Source organism: Numida meleagris, chromosome 13 (assembly GCF_002078875.1).
Source record: "Numida meleagris isolate 19003 breed g44 Domestic line chromosome 13, NumMel1.0, whole genome shotgun sequence".
Taxonomy (NCBI): domain Eukaryota; kingdom Metazoa; phylum Chordata; class Aves; order Galliformes; family Numididae; genus Numida; species Numida meleagris.
The window spans coordinates 2,877,738-2,892,077 of NC_034421.1; the positions used below are offsets into that span (position 1 = coordinate 2,877,738).

The 14,340-nt window shown below is 45.5% G+C and overlaps 2 protein-coding genes across 3 annotated transcripts in view; one reads left to right on the forward strand and one right to left on the reverse strand.

Annotated features, from left to right (window-relative positions):
* ELFN1 (extracellular leucine rich repeat and fibronectin type III domain containing 1) overlaps positions 1 to 14,340 on the forward strand; it is a 79,224-nt gene that overhangs the window by 8,284 nt on the left and 56,600 nt on the right. The gene's annotated exons all lie outside the window — the stretch shown is intronic.
* Positions 711 to 14,254, reverse strand: LOC110406086. Of its 2 annotated transcripts, XR_002443260.1 has the most exons (5): positions 6,774 to 14,254; positions 6,622 to 6,696; positions 3,581 to 5,879; positions 3,090 to 3,177; positions 711 to 2,280 (listed from the first exon to the last, which is right to left on the reverse strand). XR_002443260.1 is itself a non-coding variant. In XM_021412122.1 (3 exons), exons 1-3 carry the CDS (start codon positions 6,982 to 6,984, stop codon positions 5,224 to 5,226), a joined length of 942 nt encoding a protein of 313 aa, XP_021267797.1. In that variant the 5' UTR covers positions 6,985 to 14,254; the 3' UTR covers positions 3,192 to 5,223. The 2 variants fall into 2 exon arrangements, 1 of the variants encoding a protein (XP_021267797.1); XM_021412122.1 differs by lacking the exons at positions 711 to 2,280; positions 3,090 to 3,177 and having other exon boundaries at positions 3,192 to 5,879.

Consider the following 14,340-nt stretch of genomic DNA (forward strand, 5'->3'; position numbering starts at 1 on the left):
ACACACGGGAAGGCCATGGGCCTGAGAAGGGGTGAAGTTTCCACACAAATCACCTCAGAGGCCATAATTCAGTTTTCTATTTACAAAGCTCTGAGACAATGGTTCCCTGTGCTCCACTGGCAAAATTGTAGAAATTATAAGTTTTTTCTAAGAGAACAATCCAAAAGGTAATGAAGTCAATGGCCACCCCTTGTCATGAATCTTGTAGCTTTGGGATTACTGCTTGGAACAGAGCGAAAACATTTGATTTAGGACTGAGATGTAGAAACCTTCAGGAGCAAACAGAGGCAATAATTCCATGACAATGCACACTGTTGCTCAAAGGAGGGGTCTGAACTTTTAGCCTCTCCACTCCCCTGAGAGAGCGTGATCCAACAGAGACCTCGCTCGTTAGTAGTTAGACCTCAACACAATGGCATTTCTCAATAGCAAAATCTATCCAGCTCCATTCAAGACAAGGTCTTCAGCAAAGAAGATGGCTGGGTGGTGAGGAGAGAGTCTGCAGATAGAAAGGAAATGTACCAAAAGATTGTGGTAAGATGTATTAGCTTGCTAGATGGGTTGTGAGTTGTCCTTCATGCGTTACTGAGTGCAGCAGTGGTTGCCATCTGGCTCACCTTCATCATCTTAATGATCCTCACGGAGACAGCTGCAAAGGGTCAAGAATCCCTGTTTGAGGGACCAGTACCCGGGCAGAAACTGGCCTGGGGAAGTCTGTGGCCTACTTTTATACTTCAGTGTGGTGCCAATACTCCCTTCACCAGCACTGTCAGACCAGTGTTTCAGGGCATCCAGAGATTCTACAGCATGCTGACCAGCAGGATCCAGGTTTGAATGCCAGCATTAAATACCTACAGCTGCTTGGACAGACCATGCAAAATGTGATAGAATCAAGCTCTTTTGAATAGTGGCAGCTGGACTGGCTGGGGGCAGTGGGCATGAAAGCAGCTTGGGAGGTTCAGGTTGGGTGTGTGCAAAGAGATGTGCACTAGGAGTGCGGTGCACCACCAGGACGAGTGGCCAAAGAGGCTGTGAGATCTCCAGTGCGCATCCACACTAAGCCGTGGTCGGTAAAATCTTAGAGATGATATTGAAGTTAACTGAGAAGGGATCTCATTCCCACATCTGAAGGGCAGGGAGGGGACTGTCACCTGCCCTTCTCCTCAATGGCATGACTGGAACAGACTTGCCAGCCTGAAAAGTTGTGTACTTGAATGCTGAGAAGAGAGCCGGGCCTGGAATGTCACCTGATTATAGCTGATAAGTGAGGTTTGTTACAGAGAAGCAGGTCTATCTGTCTCTTTGCTCCTGAGGGGACAAGCTCTTCAGCAAAAAAAATGAGCAGGAATGGCTGGGGGATTTTAATGGAGTTAACTGAAATTTCCACCAGGGAGTTTAAGTGTTGGCATTTAGCTGAAGAGGAGAAAACATCTAGTTTTCTTCTGGGAGGAAAAGCACACACACACAAATGCAAAAAAAAAAACCACAAAAAAACCCAACACCATCACCAAACAAGCCAACCAAGAAAGCAGCATTTTCTGAGTGGGAGGAAGCAGCTCCTATGACATGGGATTGTGGTCTGTTGGGGTTGTGGCGGATGGACTAATACTCTCCTTTTGTGGAGGACAGCCTGGATACTTTGAGGAGCTCATGGTGTCACAGAAGAGTGACTCTGTGTGTGTGGGCCACGTGACATCAGTTGTCTTCTTGCACAGAATATATTTTATTCCAGAGTTTATGAGGGCTGATGTGGTGGTGGCTGGCCTGTTCCAGTCCCTGGAGCAAAAGGAATGGGTACATCTCAGTAATTACAGCTGGAGGGTCCTTCTATCAGAAACAGCACTGCCTTTACCTCCCTGCTGGGAGAGGGACTCCCGTGCTTTGCTTAGTGGGCCGTGGCCCATTTTGTGGAGGCACCAGGCAGTACTAGCACTGCAAACCCCAATTAGTTCTGGAAGCAGCACACACAGCATTGAACTCGCTGCTGTTTTGCTCCCCAAGGCAACAGCAGGGAAACCAGGCTTGCAAATGGGCTGTTCCCTGGGTGGGCGCTGAGCACACAGCCATGGTGGCCAAAGAGCCATTTTCAAACAGGTTTTGCTGCTGATACCAAGTTGTGCTGTCCTTGCTTCCTTCCAGGTTGTCTGGGGTGATGCTGGAGCTGTCCATGAGAGCTGTGTGGCTCCAGGACTGGCACATTCACCCACCTGTAGCCATCAGTCTCCTTTTCTCTTGCCTGGGTGTGAAACTCTTCCTCAAAATCTCCTTCTCTCATCTGGGCTGCAATGGGAAACAGGTGGAGCAGAGGGGCTGCTTAGTTATCAGAGAAACCCCTTACTGGGATGCAGATTCAGGTGCAGGTGAGATGTCAGCAAATTGCACCAAACCTCTCTGTTTTGGACAGCATCACCCGACAGGAGCTGTGTTGTTGCAGATGCTCCTTTCCTGCAGCAGTGGTGCCCACCCCAGCCCAGTGCTGGCCCAGCAGCTCCCTGCCCTCTGGCTCGCTGCTCCCGGGGCTGTACTTCATTAGCGTCCTGATAAGTCGAGAGTTTGTTGCTGAGTCTTAAGAAATGGGCAAAAATGCCAGTCCTTCATGCAAGAGTAAAAATAGCCCTAATAATTTAGGCAATTAGTTAATTAGCCTCATTTATTTGAAAGCACAGAGTGGCGTGGGAAGACTTTGCCACTGTTTTTGTTAAGCTTTTTTCCATTCACTTTGTTTGCTTCTCCCTTGCCATTTTCTCTGCTCCCTGACATAGATACAGCGACTTGAGATGATTTAATGTGGTGTATGCAAGCCAGAGCAGGATGCTGCATGGAGCAGGGGCAATGCTGCAGGGAGGCAGGCACCAAGCTCACTGTGTTATCATCTCATATAGGGAAGCAGGTGGCTTCTTTCCATGCTGCACATTCCCTGACTCACCTGTGTCCCTTCAACACAGGTAAATGCTGTGACACATTCAGGATGACTCACGTATCTAAATGCCTGTGAGCTGGTCACTGGCTGGGATGGAGCTGCACTCAGCATCTTTTGGCACTAAGATTTCAGTTTTTAGGGCTTTTTGCACCTCAAAGAGGAACCTTACCAGTCAAAGGCGGTCCAAGAAGAGCTCATTTGTAGCATCCTCTGCTTGTGCCCTGCTCCACCACATTGGTCCTTATCTAGTCCTTAGACTGAAACGGACAGGGAAAAGAGTCAAGATAAAACAGGCATTTACAGGGGGAAAGAAGGATGCCACAGTGGCACAAGGGTCGAGGCGAGGGGAGCAAGCTGCTCCTTGCCCAGCATCCCCGTGCCAGCCCTCTCCCAGGCAGGCGCTGCCAGCAGAGCGGGACGAAGTGGTAATGCTCTCCCAGGTAACTGTCACACTTAATCCCAGGAACAAGCACAAGCAGATGCTTGAAAAGAGCTTGACAGCCTGAATGGCTCAGAATTCAATTTTTAAGGCAGGGTGCTCTGTGTTAAGCAGGGAAAAAGAGAGATTTGTGCTGCTGAAGGAGCAAGAGGCAGAGAAGTGTGGAAATCAGCCCTGTGAGCCAGTCCCTGCGTGCAATGGAAGAGATGCACCGTGCTCACCTGTGGAGGAGAGTGTTTTGCTTGGATTGCTGTTGCATGGAGGACATCAAGGGAGGTTTTATATCTCCAGATCCTGTACCCTGCTCAAGTCCTGCCCCCCTAGCAGTGGGGGAGTCCACACCGAGATCTCATAGTGAGCAGGACATCCTCCTGGATGGATGGTGGCATCCATCTCCATCCTGGCAGAGGCACGTGCTGCAGTCTTGTATGTTGCTGAGTATTTGGGGCCTTTCTCAGCATCCAAACCAGGGCAATTTCATTGTGGTTCAGCACGCGCAGCCATCATTAGGGACAAGAACTGTGTTGGCAATGAGGGGAGATGGGGCAGGGACTGCCCAGCAAGGGCCTGGAGCCTCCCAAAGATACCTAGGAGTCGCACGGGCCTGCTGGGGAAGAGTGATCCCCTCACTCAGCAGCCAGCCCTCCTGCACTAGGTGTGAGGACAGCTGGTGGTCGGCTCCAACTGCCCTCCCCTGCCTCTGGATAACACAAGTTGCATCTCCCATGCGTTATTCACAGGGGGAGCTGAATGAAACGTCTTGCTGATTTATTTCTGAAGATATTAGATCTTCTCAGGTTGTTCATCTTCTCCAGAAATGACAGCTCCCAGGCACCTGGGGATAAATGGTGCCTTGGAACAATTCCGTTGTTTCTATTCCAGGCAACAGGAATTCCTCAGATCTTGACATCAGTCCCCAAACCCCAGCATGTTAGCATAACCTCCAGACAGCTCTGAGCTTCTTGACCCAGAAAAAGGACGGGATTTATTGTGGACCCTGGGAGAGTGGTGTCCTTGTGACTCTACCCTGCTGACATCCCGTGCTCCTCCCGCAGAATGGGCTGGAATCTTCTTGTCGAATCAGCTCTCCGTCAGCAAATGCCACATCCACGGACGGGGCTTCTGTGTGTGAAATCAAATCAATGTTGATTAATTTTCATTTTGGAAAAGAGGACAAAAAAAGACCCGTTAAAAATGTCAAGATGCCTTCTTTTCCATTCTTGCAAGAAGAGCTTCAGTTTTTTATCTCTTAATGACCTTTTGTTTAAAGCCTTTGTCTTTTATAAGAAGTATTCAAAAAGAGATGAAGCAAAATGAAGTGTTAAATATCTTCTGAAGCAAAACTTGGCCATTCCCATGACTTGATTTGTTTTTTTGTTGGTTTTTTTTTTTGACTTGAAGGGAGGAATTACATTTCTTTTCTCTCTGAATTTGTTGCCACAAGGAGCTCACAGCTGCGGGTGGAGGCTGGAGAAGGTGACTCCGATGCGCAGGACACTGGAGCAAAGCATTCCCTGCTCATTTTTAGGGCTGGTTTCACACACATGAGGCATTTCTTTTCCTTTCTTCCTTCCTTTTTTAGTTTTTTTTTATTTTTGCCCTAATTTTGCATCAAGCTCTTGGATTCTTCAAAATCATTCATAAAAAAAAACTTATTTTTTTAAGTTTTCTCGAGTCCCCTGCTTCTAATAGAAAAAGCGTTCCCTCTGGTTTTGTTTCCCTTCCCTCATTTCCCTATTCTTTTCAGTCTAAGTAGAAAGTGTGATAGCAGGAGGGAAAAGAGAAAGGAGACGCTGAAGAAAACTGAACATTTCTAATTTCCACTTGAAAGACCCAGGGTTGAACTGGATAACATTCTTTCAACTTACTTAAAAAATAAATTATAAAACCAGGAAAAAGTTTTGGCTGAAGGGAAAACGTAAATGCTCCACGTGAAAACGCTCTGAGGGACGATCAGTTCTTCCGAGCATTTCTCCTCCCCATCCTCGTGAGATTCCCTTAGTTTGATGTGGGCCCGGTACCGCTCCTCCCTGAGTTGCACGGAGTTAAAGCTGGAATAAAGCACCGTCTGCTGCTGGAATAATGAACCCACACGGACAGTGATCACCTCCGGAGCTGGAATGTTGCCCATCAGCAGGGCATGAGCATTGCTTGTGCGCTTAATGAAATCTCCTGTCTTAATTGAGGCTATGAGGGACAGTTTCAAAGTCATCAAGCCTCTATTAGATCTGCCTCTCTGCGTTGCACGGAGCAGAGCTCTCCGTCTCCAGCTTGCTGTTGGCTCTCCTGGCACTGCATCCCCCACATATGTCTCTCGCTGGAATTCCTTCTCCCAGCCTCCAGCGCTTGTCTGTCTCCAACAAGTCGCGGCCGAACCCAAGGAACGCATTAGCTGCCTGACCTGGTTCCAGCCAGGTGTGAAGAGATGCGGTGGCTCTGGATCTGCTCCGCCCTTCCCAACCATGTGAGGAGAGGCAGAAGGCTGCTGCTCTCTCCACCAGTTCACATCATCCAAGTCTACTAAAAAATAAAAACGAAAACACCCCAGCAGGGATAGAAAGGGTGAGAGGATAGATAGGAGAGAGCCATTCGTGGGGAAAGCCAAGCAGGTTAAAAGACGTTTGCTGGGCTGAATGAGAGAAAGCCCTTCAATTAGCTGTGTGCCCCAGGAGCTGAGCAGGAAGAGAGAAAAGCTGAGATGCTCTTGCAGATGCAAGGGGAAACTGCTGACCTCAAGCCGGGAAGTGGGCTGGGAGTTGGGTATCCTCATCAGAGGGGCTCAGCACACGCTGCAAAGTGGTGCTGCAAGAGGGGACCACTTTTCCCTTTTTCCCAAGCTTTTCCTTTCCTGTGCTTTCTCTGAGGACTTCTGCAAACCTCAATCAGAGCATGAAAGGTCCAGTGCTCGTGTCTGGAGCATGTGCTGGGGAGGCTGTGGGGCTGCTGTGCAGATCATGGGGGGATCATCCCCCAGAGCCCACCCCAGCCCTGCACCTCCCATCTATCCACCTCCCTGCCAGTGTTTTAGGGCATTTGTCACTGTTTTGAGAAGCCAGTGGGGCACCTGGGAAGGGAAGGAGCAGCTGTTCTGCCTCCTTGGGCTTGGAGCATCCACTCCTTGCGCGCACACACACAGGCTCCCTTCACCTAACAAACAATTATTTAACAAAGTATGCAAATAGTATAATTACTGTTATTTGTTTAGCTGTTGTAAGTGTTTGAAATGTAAATGTCAACTTTGGGATTTTTGCAGGGTACGCACGTGCTGTTGTTGGCCTTCTCTCTCTCTCTCTCTCGTGTTCTCCCTGGATTACAATTTGATGAATTTCTCCTCGTCCTAGGGAAATAAAAAAATAGAGCTAATGTGATTTCTCTGCGATTACAGCAGAAGACGCTCAAGAGGGGATTACTCACGGTAACTTCTCTTAGCAGCTCTGAGTGGGAGGCAGGATTCATTACACCGAGCAGAGAAACAAAGAGGGAGCGTCGTGCCGTTGGCTGCGTGATGCTCCCAGTGGGGCCAGGGCTTCCCTCCTGGGAGCGGGCAGCAGCGCTGGGACATCTGCAGAAGGTTTGCAGGGTCCTGCTCCTGTCTTGCTGTAATTTGTTGTGCAGTCTGAAACATGGTTTTTCAGGAGGTGATGTTTTCTGTGCAGTAGGCTGGAGGAATGGAGATTACCTCGTGGCTGCCCTGGTATGGGTTTACCCTGAGCCCTGGTGCTCAGCAAAGGGCACATCCCACCATCATCCATCTTGGCTGAGATTTTGATGTAAACCGAGCACTGGGATGGTCATCCCCACATCACAGTTCAAGCAGCTGATCCAAGGTTTGGTACCATCACCATTGCAGGGCTTGTGCAGCATGTCAGTGCTAATGAGCAGGTTTTTCAAAACTGGTCTCAGCTGCTGGTCCATACTGGGAGTGCTGTTACAGGCAGGACAACGCCATGTGACTGCAGCACCTCTGCTGCTGGCTCACAGCACCCCAAAACCACCAGGGAGGGACTCAGCCATCCCCAGGCTTGAAACCTTTTCCAGATGCTCAGCTCCAGGATGAATCCCTTTGGATGCACCAGCTGGCAGCAGGTCTGGCACCAGCTTTCTGTTCACTTGGCTATAAAGCCAGCCAGGTTGTCGGAGCAAAAATGGAAAGGCTGCATCACTGCCCTGCACCCACCCAGCAGCCCCTCTCTGTGCAGCATGCCAGGATGCGGAGCTCTTGGTTTTCAGGAGAACCCCAGGGCAGCAAGGGGATGAAAGGCTTCTATCCCCAGTGCAAACCATGGGAACTGGAGAGGGGGGACCAAGTGGTGAACACAGCAGAGGTGGAGTTGGGGCACTGTGGTGAGCACAGGCTCTCTGGGCAAACTTCCAGTGCTCTGCTCCCAGTGCAGGTACCTGCAGCCCCAGGCAATGCCACCACTCTCCAAACTCTTGCCCCAGGTGGTTGGGCCATGGGGTGAAACGGGCCAGCTGCTTTTTTCTTAATTACAAATACAAGAATCCAGTGACCTTCAGCAGATTTCATAGCCCAGCAGGCTCATGTAATTGAAGCTGGTGATGATTTGTCATGGCTCTAGACTCTCCCTATCTATTTCACTCCCTCTTGCTCCCTCAGTCTCTCTTATTCCATGTTTCTCTTTCTTTCCCCATCATCTCATTACCTCTGTACCTCTTACTCTCAGCCAAAGCCCTCCCCAGCATGTGGAGGCACCTCTGGATCTATTCATCTTCAGGGGATTCGGGCTTTGCCTTTTGCAGTACTTTCTCCACATCTATTATCCAGCACAGACTCTCTCTTCCCTTGACCAGGAGTCTTCCACCCACCAGAAAATTCCAGCTCCAGGAGTTATCATAAGTAATGCATCGTTGCTGTCAATAACCCCAAAGCAGACTGAGCTCCGATTCCCAACTTCTCACCCGCCATCAGGTGAAAGTTGATGCAACATCATCATTTTTATTTAAATTCCCTTGTAGGTGGCAGGTTCAATGCTATTAGCATATTTCAATTCAAGCCATTCTTATTTTAATTAGCCTTAAGTAATTAGTTCTAATTCATCGCCATTTTTTGCTCTGCATATTTTGGGTTATTTACTTCCCCTGCTAAGTAACAATTTGATGTAATTATGTGCTACTCATTCTTTCTATTTACATATGCTCACTCACTCAGATTTCCTCGTTGAAATTTCAACAGATCCTTTGAATTCCCTTTTTAATTGTTTTCAGAGTTGTCAGTGGTGTGGAAATTGTGGGGTGGCGAGAGAATCGATTCTCTTCTGTGGACAGCCCTGGTGCCAGAGGCAGTGACAGCGCGTGGGAGCACCTGGGCTGGCAGTAGGCCGCTCTTGGCAGGAAAGGTTCATTGCCAGGCTTTGTTTCTGGGAGGATGGATTCACATATGAAAGGAGCTTGGGGACCATAGCCAATTCTGCGTCTTTCTCCTGGGCTGTGTTAGCCCTGATGCCAAAGGGACCAGTCGTTGTTGCCGATTCCATTTGTTTTCTTTGCACAGAAAAAGATGTTTGCAAATGGCCTGGATTTCCAGAAGGGCTGCACTTCCATCCCTAAAAGAACAGCTCCTAAAATGCTGTATTTTCTTATTTGATATTTTGAGCAAATGTTGTGTGTGTATACCTCAGTTTCTTATCTTGAATGTACTTATATCTTGGCAATCATTATCATTAGTCCTCCCAAGGACCATATTTTTGTCTTCAGCCTCTTTCCTCAAGGATTGCCCTTCTCTTAGCACCTTCTCCATAGCTGAGATTCTCAGAGGCTCACAGTTCATCTATCTGAAGCTTTTCGCTGATCATCTGGTCTAAAACCACCTCTTTCACTCCCTTAAAGCTCGGTTCTGAGCAGCCTCTCTTAACATGCCTTCCTACAAAAGTGTGGATTTCATGTTCATGCAGAGTGTGTGCATACATATGTGTATATCCCTAGCAACTTTTAAGTGCATTATCCAACTCCAGCCAAACCTGATAGAGGAAAGCTGTCTCAAAAATAGCAAGTTCCCTGAAGGTTTGAGCAGATAGGCAGGGGTAGAAGAGAGATGCCCTACTTCTACTGAGGAAAAGCTGCCATGGTGTGCTGAGCCTTCACTGGATGCTGGAGAATCCATCTGGGAGAACATCACTCCCATCAGCGCACACACCTTCTCCACCAACCATGTCAATCAAGCTCACGGCAAGCAGTATTTCCTGCTTCTGGTGCTTGTGGAACTATGTGTTTTCTTCAACTAAATTCTAATTCCCACTAAATTCTTATCAGCCCTTTGAATCCATGTACCATTAGCAAATGCTGCTTGCTTCATGAATATGCATGTTCACAATGTGTAGCATTGGCTTAACCGCTCCCATTGAAGTTGATAATAAAACTCCTGCTGACTTCAAAGAGAACAGTGTCAGGCAATGCCATGCACTTCGGAAAATCCCACCCCTGGTTGTTATTTTATTTTTAACACATCTACTCAGGAGCTGTGGGATGGAGCTAAATACTCAAGAATGAGGAAAGAGAAGAAAAAGAAAAGATCAAACAGGCGAAAATGAGAACCTGGATTCTGAAGTATTTCCCTGGGTCTGAAGCTTACAGCAGAGCATTTCTCCTTTTGTGTGAGGGAGGGTCACAAGCTGCCACCTCAAGGCACAAGGGAGCACACCTCAGACTGGCTGCCTTCCATGATCTGCTCATGGAGGCCATTGAAACAACGCAAGGCCTGGGGCCTTCATCAAGTCTACACAAGCCCACGGGTTGCAGTGGAATTGCTCCTCTAATTTCTGTTCCAACACTGGCAGATTATCACTCTCAGACATAGGGTTTGGGATTTGGGTGGCCCTGTGTGGGACTAGGGGTTGGATTTGATGGTCCTCGTGGGTCCCATCCAGCTCAGGATATTCAGTGAGAAGCACGTGTTTAAATCCTAGCACACGAGTGATTTCAACTGGGCAGAACTCCTACGTATTTACCTGCTCTGCTGAATCAGGGCACGTTCTCCTTGCTGGGACTTTGTGTTTTAGTGTTAGCTATTTTGGTATCATCGTCTTCTAAGATTATTTCCAGTGGAGAGAACACAATACTTTTCATTCCAGCAGTATTTTTGGTAACAGTTACTATTTCCTGACAATGTGTCTATATTTTAGGACAAAACCAAATTACATGTTGGAACCTCCTTTTCCCACTGCAGTTTCCTCCAGCACTACTCACGAGACAGTAACATCAAAACCATAATGTGGAAGAGGCACAATAGAAGCTATATTAAGTTATATACAGATTTGCCATCCAATTGCATGCAGTAGCTACTTGATCACGTTATATTACCAATCCATTTTGGCTGTACATTTGAAAAACAGTTCTTTTTTGATGGCTGACTTTTTAATTCAGACATTGGAAGAGTTTTATCTACAGTTTTTGTCTGGGGAGAGCAGGATTCCCCTACTTAACAGTGTTTCAGTGTAATATAATTTTGTAGTTGCAAAGTTGCATGAGGAAGGGTATAGGCAAAGGGGCCTCTCACTGTTACTTCTGTTATTTTTCTGATCTTTTTTTCCCCCATTATTGTCTGTTCCTTGAAATGGAGTCTATAAAAATCTTGTGCCCATTTTTTTTTTTTTTAAATGGCTCATTTTCCCTTGCTCTATACCTTGACTGAACTTTGCACTGGTGTAATTAACTCCATTTGCTGCAGTGTAAGGCCTGGTGTTACCTTATCTGACAAATTTTTCTTGAGGGCAGATTCCTTACACTTCGTCATGATAAAAATTAAGGAGATAGAAAGAATCCCAAGTTGGATTTGATACAAGTTATTCCAAACTTCCTTCCCAGATATCTATTATTCTGGCCAGTACTTTTAATTGAAGTATATCATATTTGATTTAATATGTTTTATTAAAAAAAATAGAAGAGGCATTATAGTTGGAATTTTTTTCCTAAGCACCAAAGAGACCTTGGTTAGTTATAGAATGAACCCATAGAATAAACAAAATTAGTAATAAATGAGTTCAAACAAATGTTGCATTATCCACCTAGTTGGAAATGGCATACTTGGTTCTAGATTACAGTTTCATTCTGGAACTTGAGATAAAAGCATCCTATGAGACAAAACTTTTCCATGAATTGAACTGGTCCCAGAAGGTTGTTGTTGGGTTTTTCTTAGTATAGGAAACAGATCACAGCTTCCAAAGTCATCATTATGTGCAGTCATTACTTCTTTTGAATACTTCCTTTGGAGCTTGGTACCTGCCCTACACTAGTTAATTCATGGAAATCTAAAGAGGAGAATTGAAGTGAGACGGCATCAGAGATATGGAAATAGAGCATCTGGGAAGAAAGAGTTGGTTTTTCCAACATTCCCCTTGAAATTATTTTTTTCTGCCAGATGAACAGATGCAGTGAAAACAGACAGCCCTATCTGCAGCCTTTTTGGGGGGAGATTAAACAAGTGAATCATCTACCCAAACATTATTTTATTTGACTAAATATCTTATATTTATAGCATTTCTAAATATAAAACCAAGCCCAGACAAAAGGAGGGCAACATTCAAGAGGAATGACCACTCTGCATCATCAGATGCTTTTACTGTACCCAGAAATACTAGCAAAGTCCTCTTTCTTCACTGAAAGTGTGAGGATGCCATTTACTGTGCACTGGGGAGTTTATCAGACAACAGCCCTGATGTCTAACATTTTGGTTGGATTCTGTGAGCTAAAGACACGTTTGCTTACAAGTTTCCCTATGTATCCTATATGAATAACAACAACATACCTCACAGTTTCAAAGTCTGCCTTTTTCTTGTATTGTGGTACAAATTCTCAAATGGATGCCTGCAAAGCCTGAAAATCTAGCAATAGCGTGATACAAGGATCTGTAGCTTACAGGAGATAGGAAGATTTGGACATTTGTTTGCATTTTGAATAGAATGATATAAGTTTCAAAATTAAACATATTTCCAGTTAAAATTAACAGTGTTCAGATATTAATGTTTGAAGATTGTTTTGTGTTAAAAATACAGTTGAAAAATTCTTCTGAAGCATCAAAATGAAAAGATGTAACCAAATATTTCTAATTCCTTTAACATGTGGCTTTGGCAGTACTCACTGATGCCAGGAGAAAGTTTGGGTTTGCTCAAGCACAGTTTCTGTTGGGAAAGCACCATTCCATCTTGCCACCATTGCCTGGCTGGAAGGCCAACTGGTCACCAGCTTTGCCAGGAGTTAAAGACCTTCCAGCTCTTTGAGCTCTACCATGATAGCATAGTGTTGGGCTTTTTGTCTTTCCTGTTTCCTGACTGAGCCATGTATTCTCATTTAAATACTTCTGCGTTTGCTCCGAATAATTTCCATATTTTTGTTCACATCTATGAGCACCCTTGTAAGACGACAAGCCAGACTCTTTTCTTACTGCCCCTTCCACAGAAATCTTTTAGCCATTTTTGTTTGTGTTTTTTTCCCTTTTTCCCCCCAACAATGTACCGAGATTCCTGTAGGGCTTTTTAGCATTCTGTCTTGCTTTTGGTTTGCAGTGCTCATCTTTGGAGGTTGAAGCCTTTGTGTTTCTTTACCGAGGAAGTTTTTTGTAACTGTATTTTCTTTACATTGTTAGCGATTTCAAGTGTTCCCCTGAAATCAGAGCTTCTGCTGCTTCTTGTAGGATAACATCATGAGTAATCCTGAGTCATTTAATTTCACATATTCTGAAATATATTTTCTAGGATGGTCATACTGACATTTGTATTCTCTGTCAACATAGTATTTAATACTGACTCTAATGCCATGTTTTCCCTGCTTTCCAGTGCACAGCCTGAGCCAAAAATATACTGTTATCTGAATGTTTTTGATCAAATATTTAAATGCTGGTATGTAAGATGATTATTGACTTCTCAATTAAGTGATGGAGTCTTCTGCTGAAATCAATTTCCCTTACATATTCACCAGCTGTATTTAAGAACTAGCATTTGGCTAGCACTTTTCAGTGTTTAAAATAGAAAAGTCTCTCACGTGGTGTCTTTCCTTAGGAGATCTCCAATGCTTTGCAGTAACATCAGCCTGTTTTTAATATGGGAAAACTGAAGCATAGCTATAGAAACTTGTCCCAGGTCACTCAGTAAATGAAGCAGGCAGAAAAAGAGACACCAAGCTCAAAAGGAGAAACCAAGCCGCTAGCGCTGATTTCATCCTCCTGGACCATCTATACTTTAAGCAAATCTGTTCCATTTACAGGAGCCTAATTATATCACTAGGCTCTAAGAAATGTGTGATATGCATATGTGCATGTATCAAAATAAGGAGATAGCTGCATGGCACCACGTGTCTGCACTACTCTTGATACAGCCCAGTGAACTAAGTCTTGCTCAGTCCTCTCTTGAACGCATTCCCATGAGCACCATCAACATCCCCTTAAATAAGTATGATCCATTTTGATTTTCTGGATGAGTCAGGAAAAAGCCTTGTTTCTTCTGGCAGGTGAAGGCCAATTGATATAGGGAACTGACGTCTCCGTAGTGCTTCCCTAAGGAACGCCTTGCCTTTCAGCTGTTAGCTTTCTGTCATCAGCTGCATTCTGCATCTCTCTAGCACTAATACACTGCAGGAAAGAGCACGAGATTTTCTTCTTGCTAATCAAAGCCCACTGCTTCGGGTAGTTAGAAAGCCTTTATCTCTGTCTTAGTCCTCATGAATTTTATTCCCTCTCTTCTTGTACGTTCAGTGGCTTTGGAGAAGGGCTCTGACATGCTCTTAGTAGTTTAGCTGCCTTCTCAGAGCCACTTCAAAACTTCTCCTTTAGAAAGCTATTTATGGCTGTGTAATGCTATAAAGCGATGGAAAGTACAGCAATAATAGTGGGGGTGGCAAAGTCCTAGGCTAAAGCAAATGAAGAAAAGCCCAAACACAACAGCTGTAGACAAAGAATGAAAATTTGCTTACCTTTGGAAGGTCTCAAGTAGCAAGATCCCTTTGCTTCCACTGCCAACCCTTAAATAAGGAC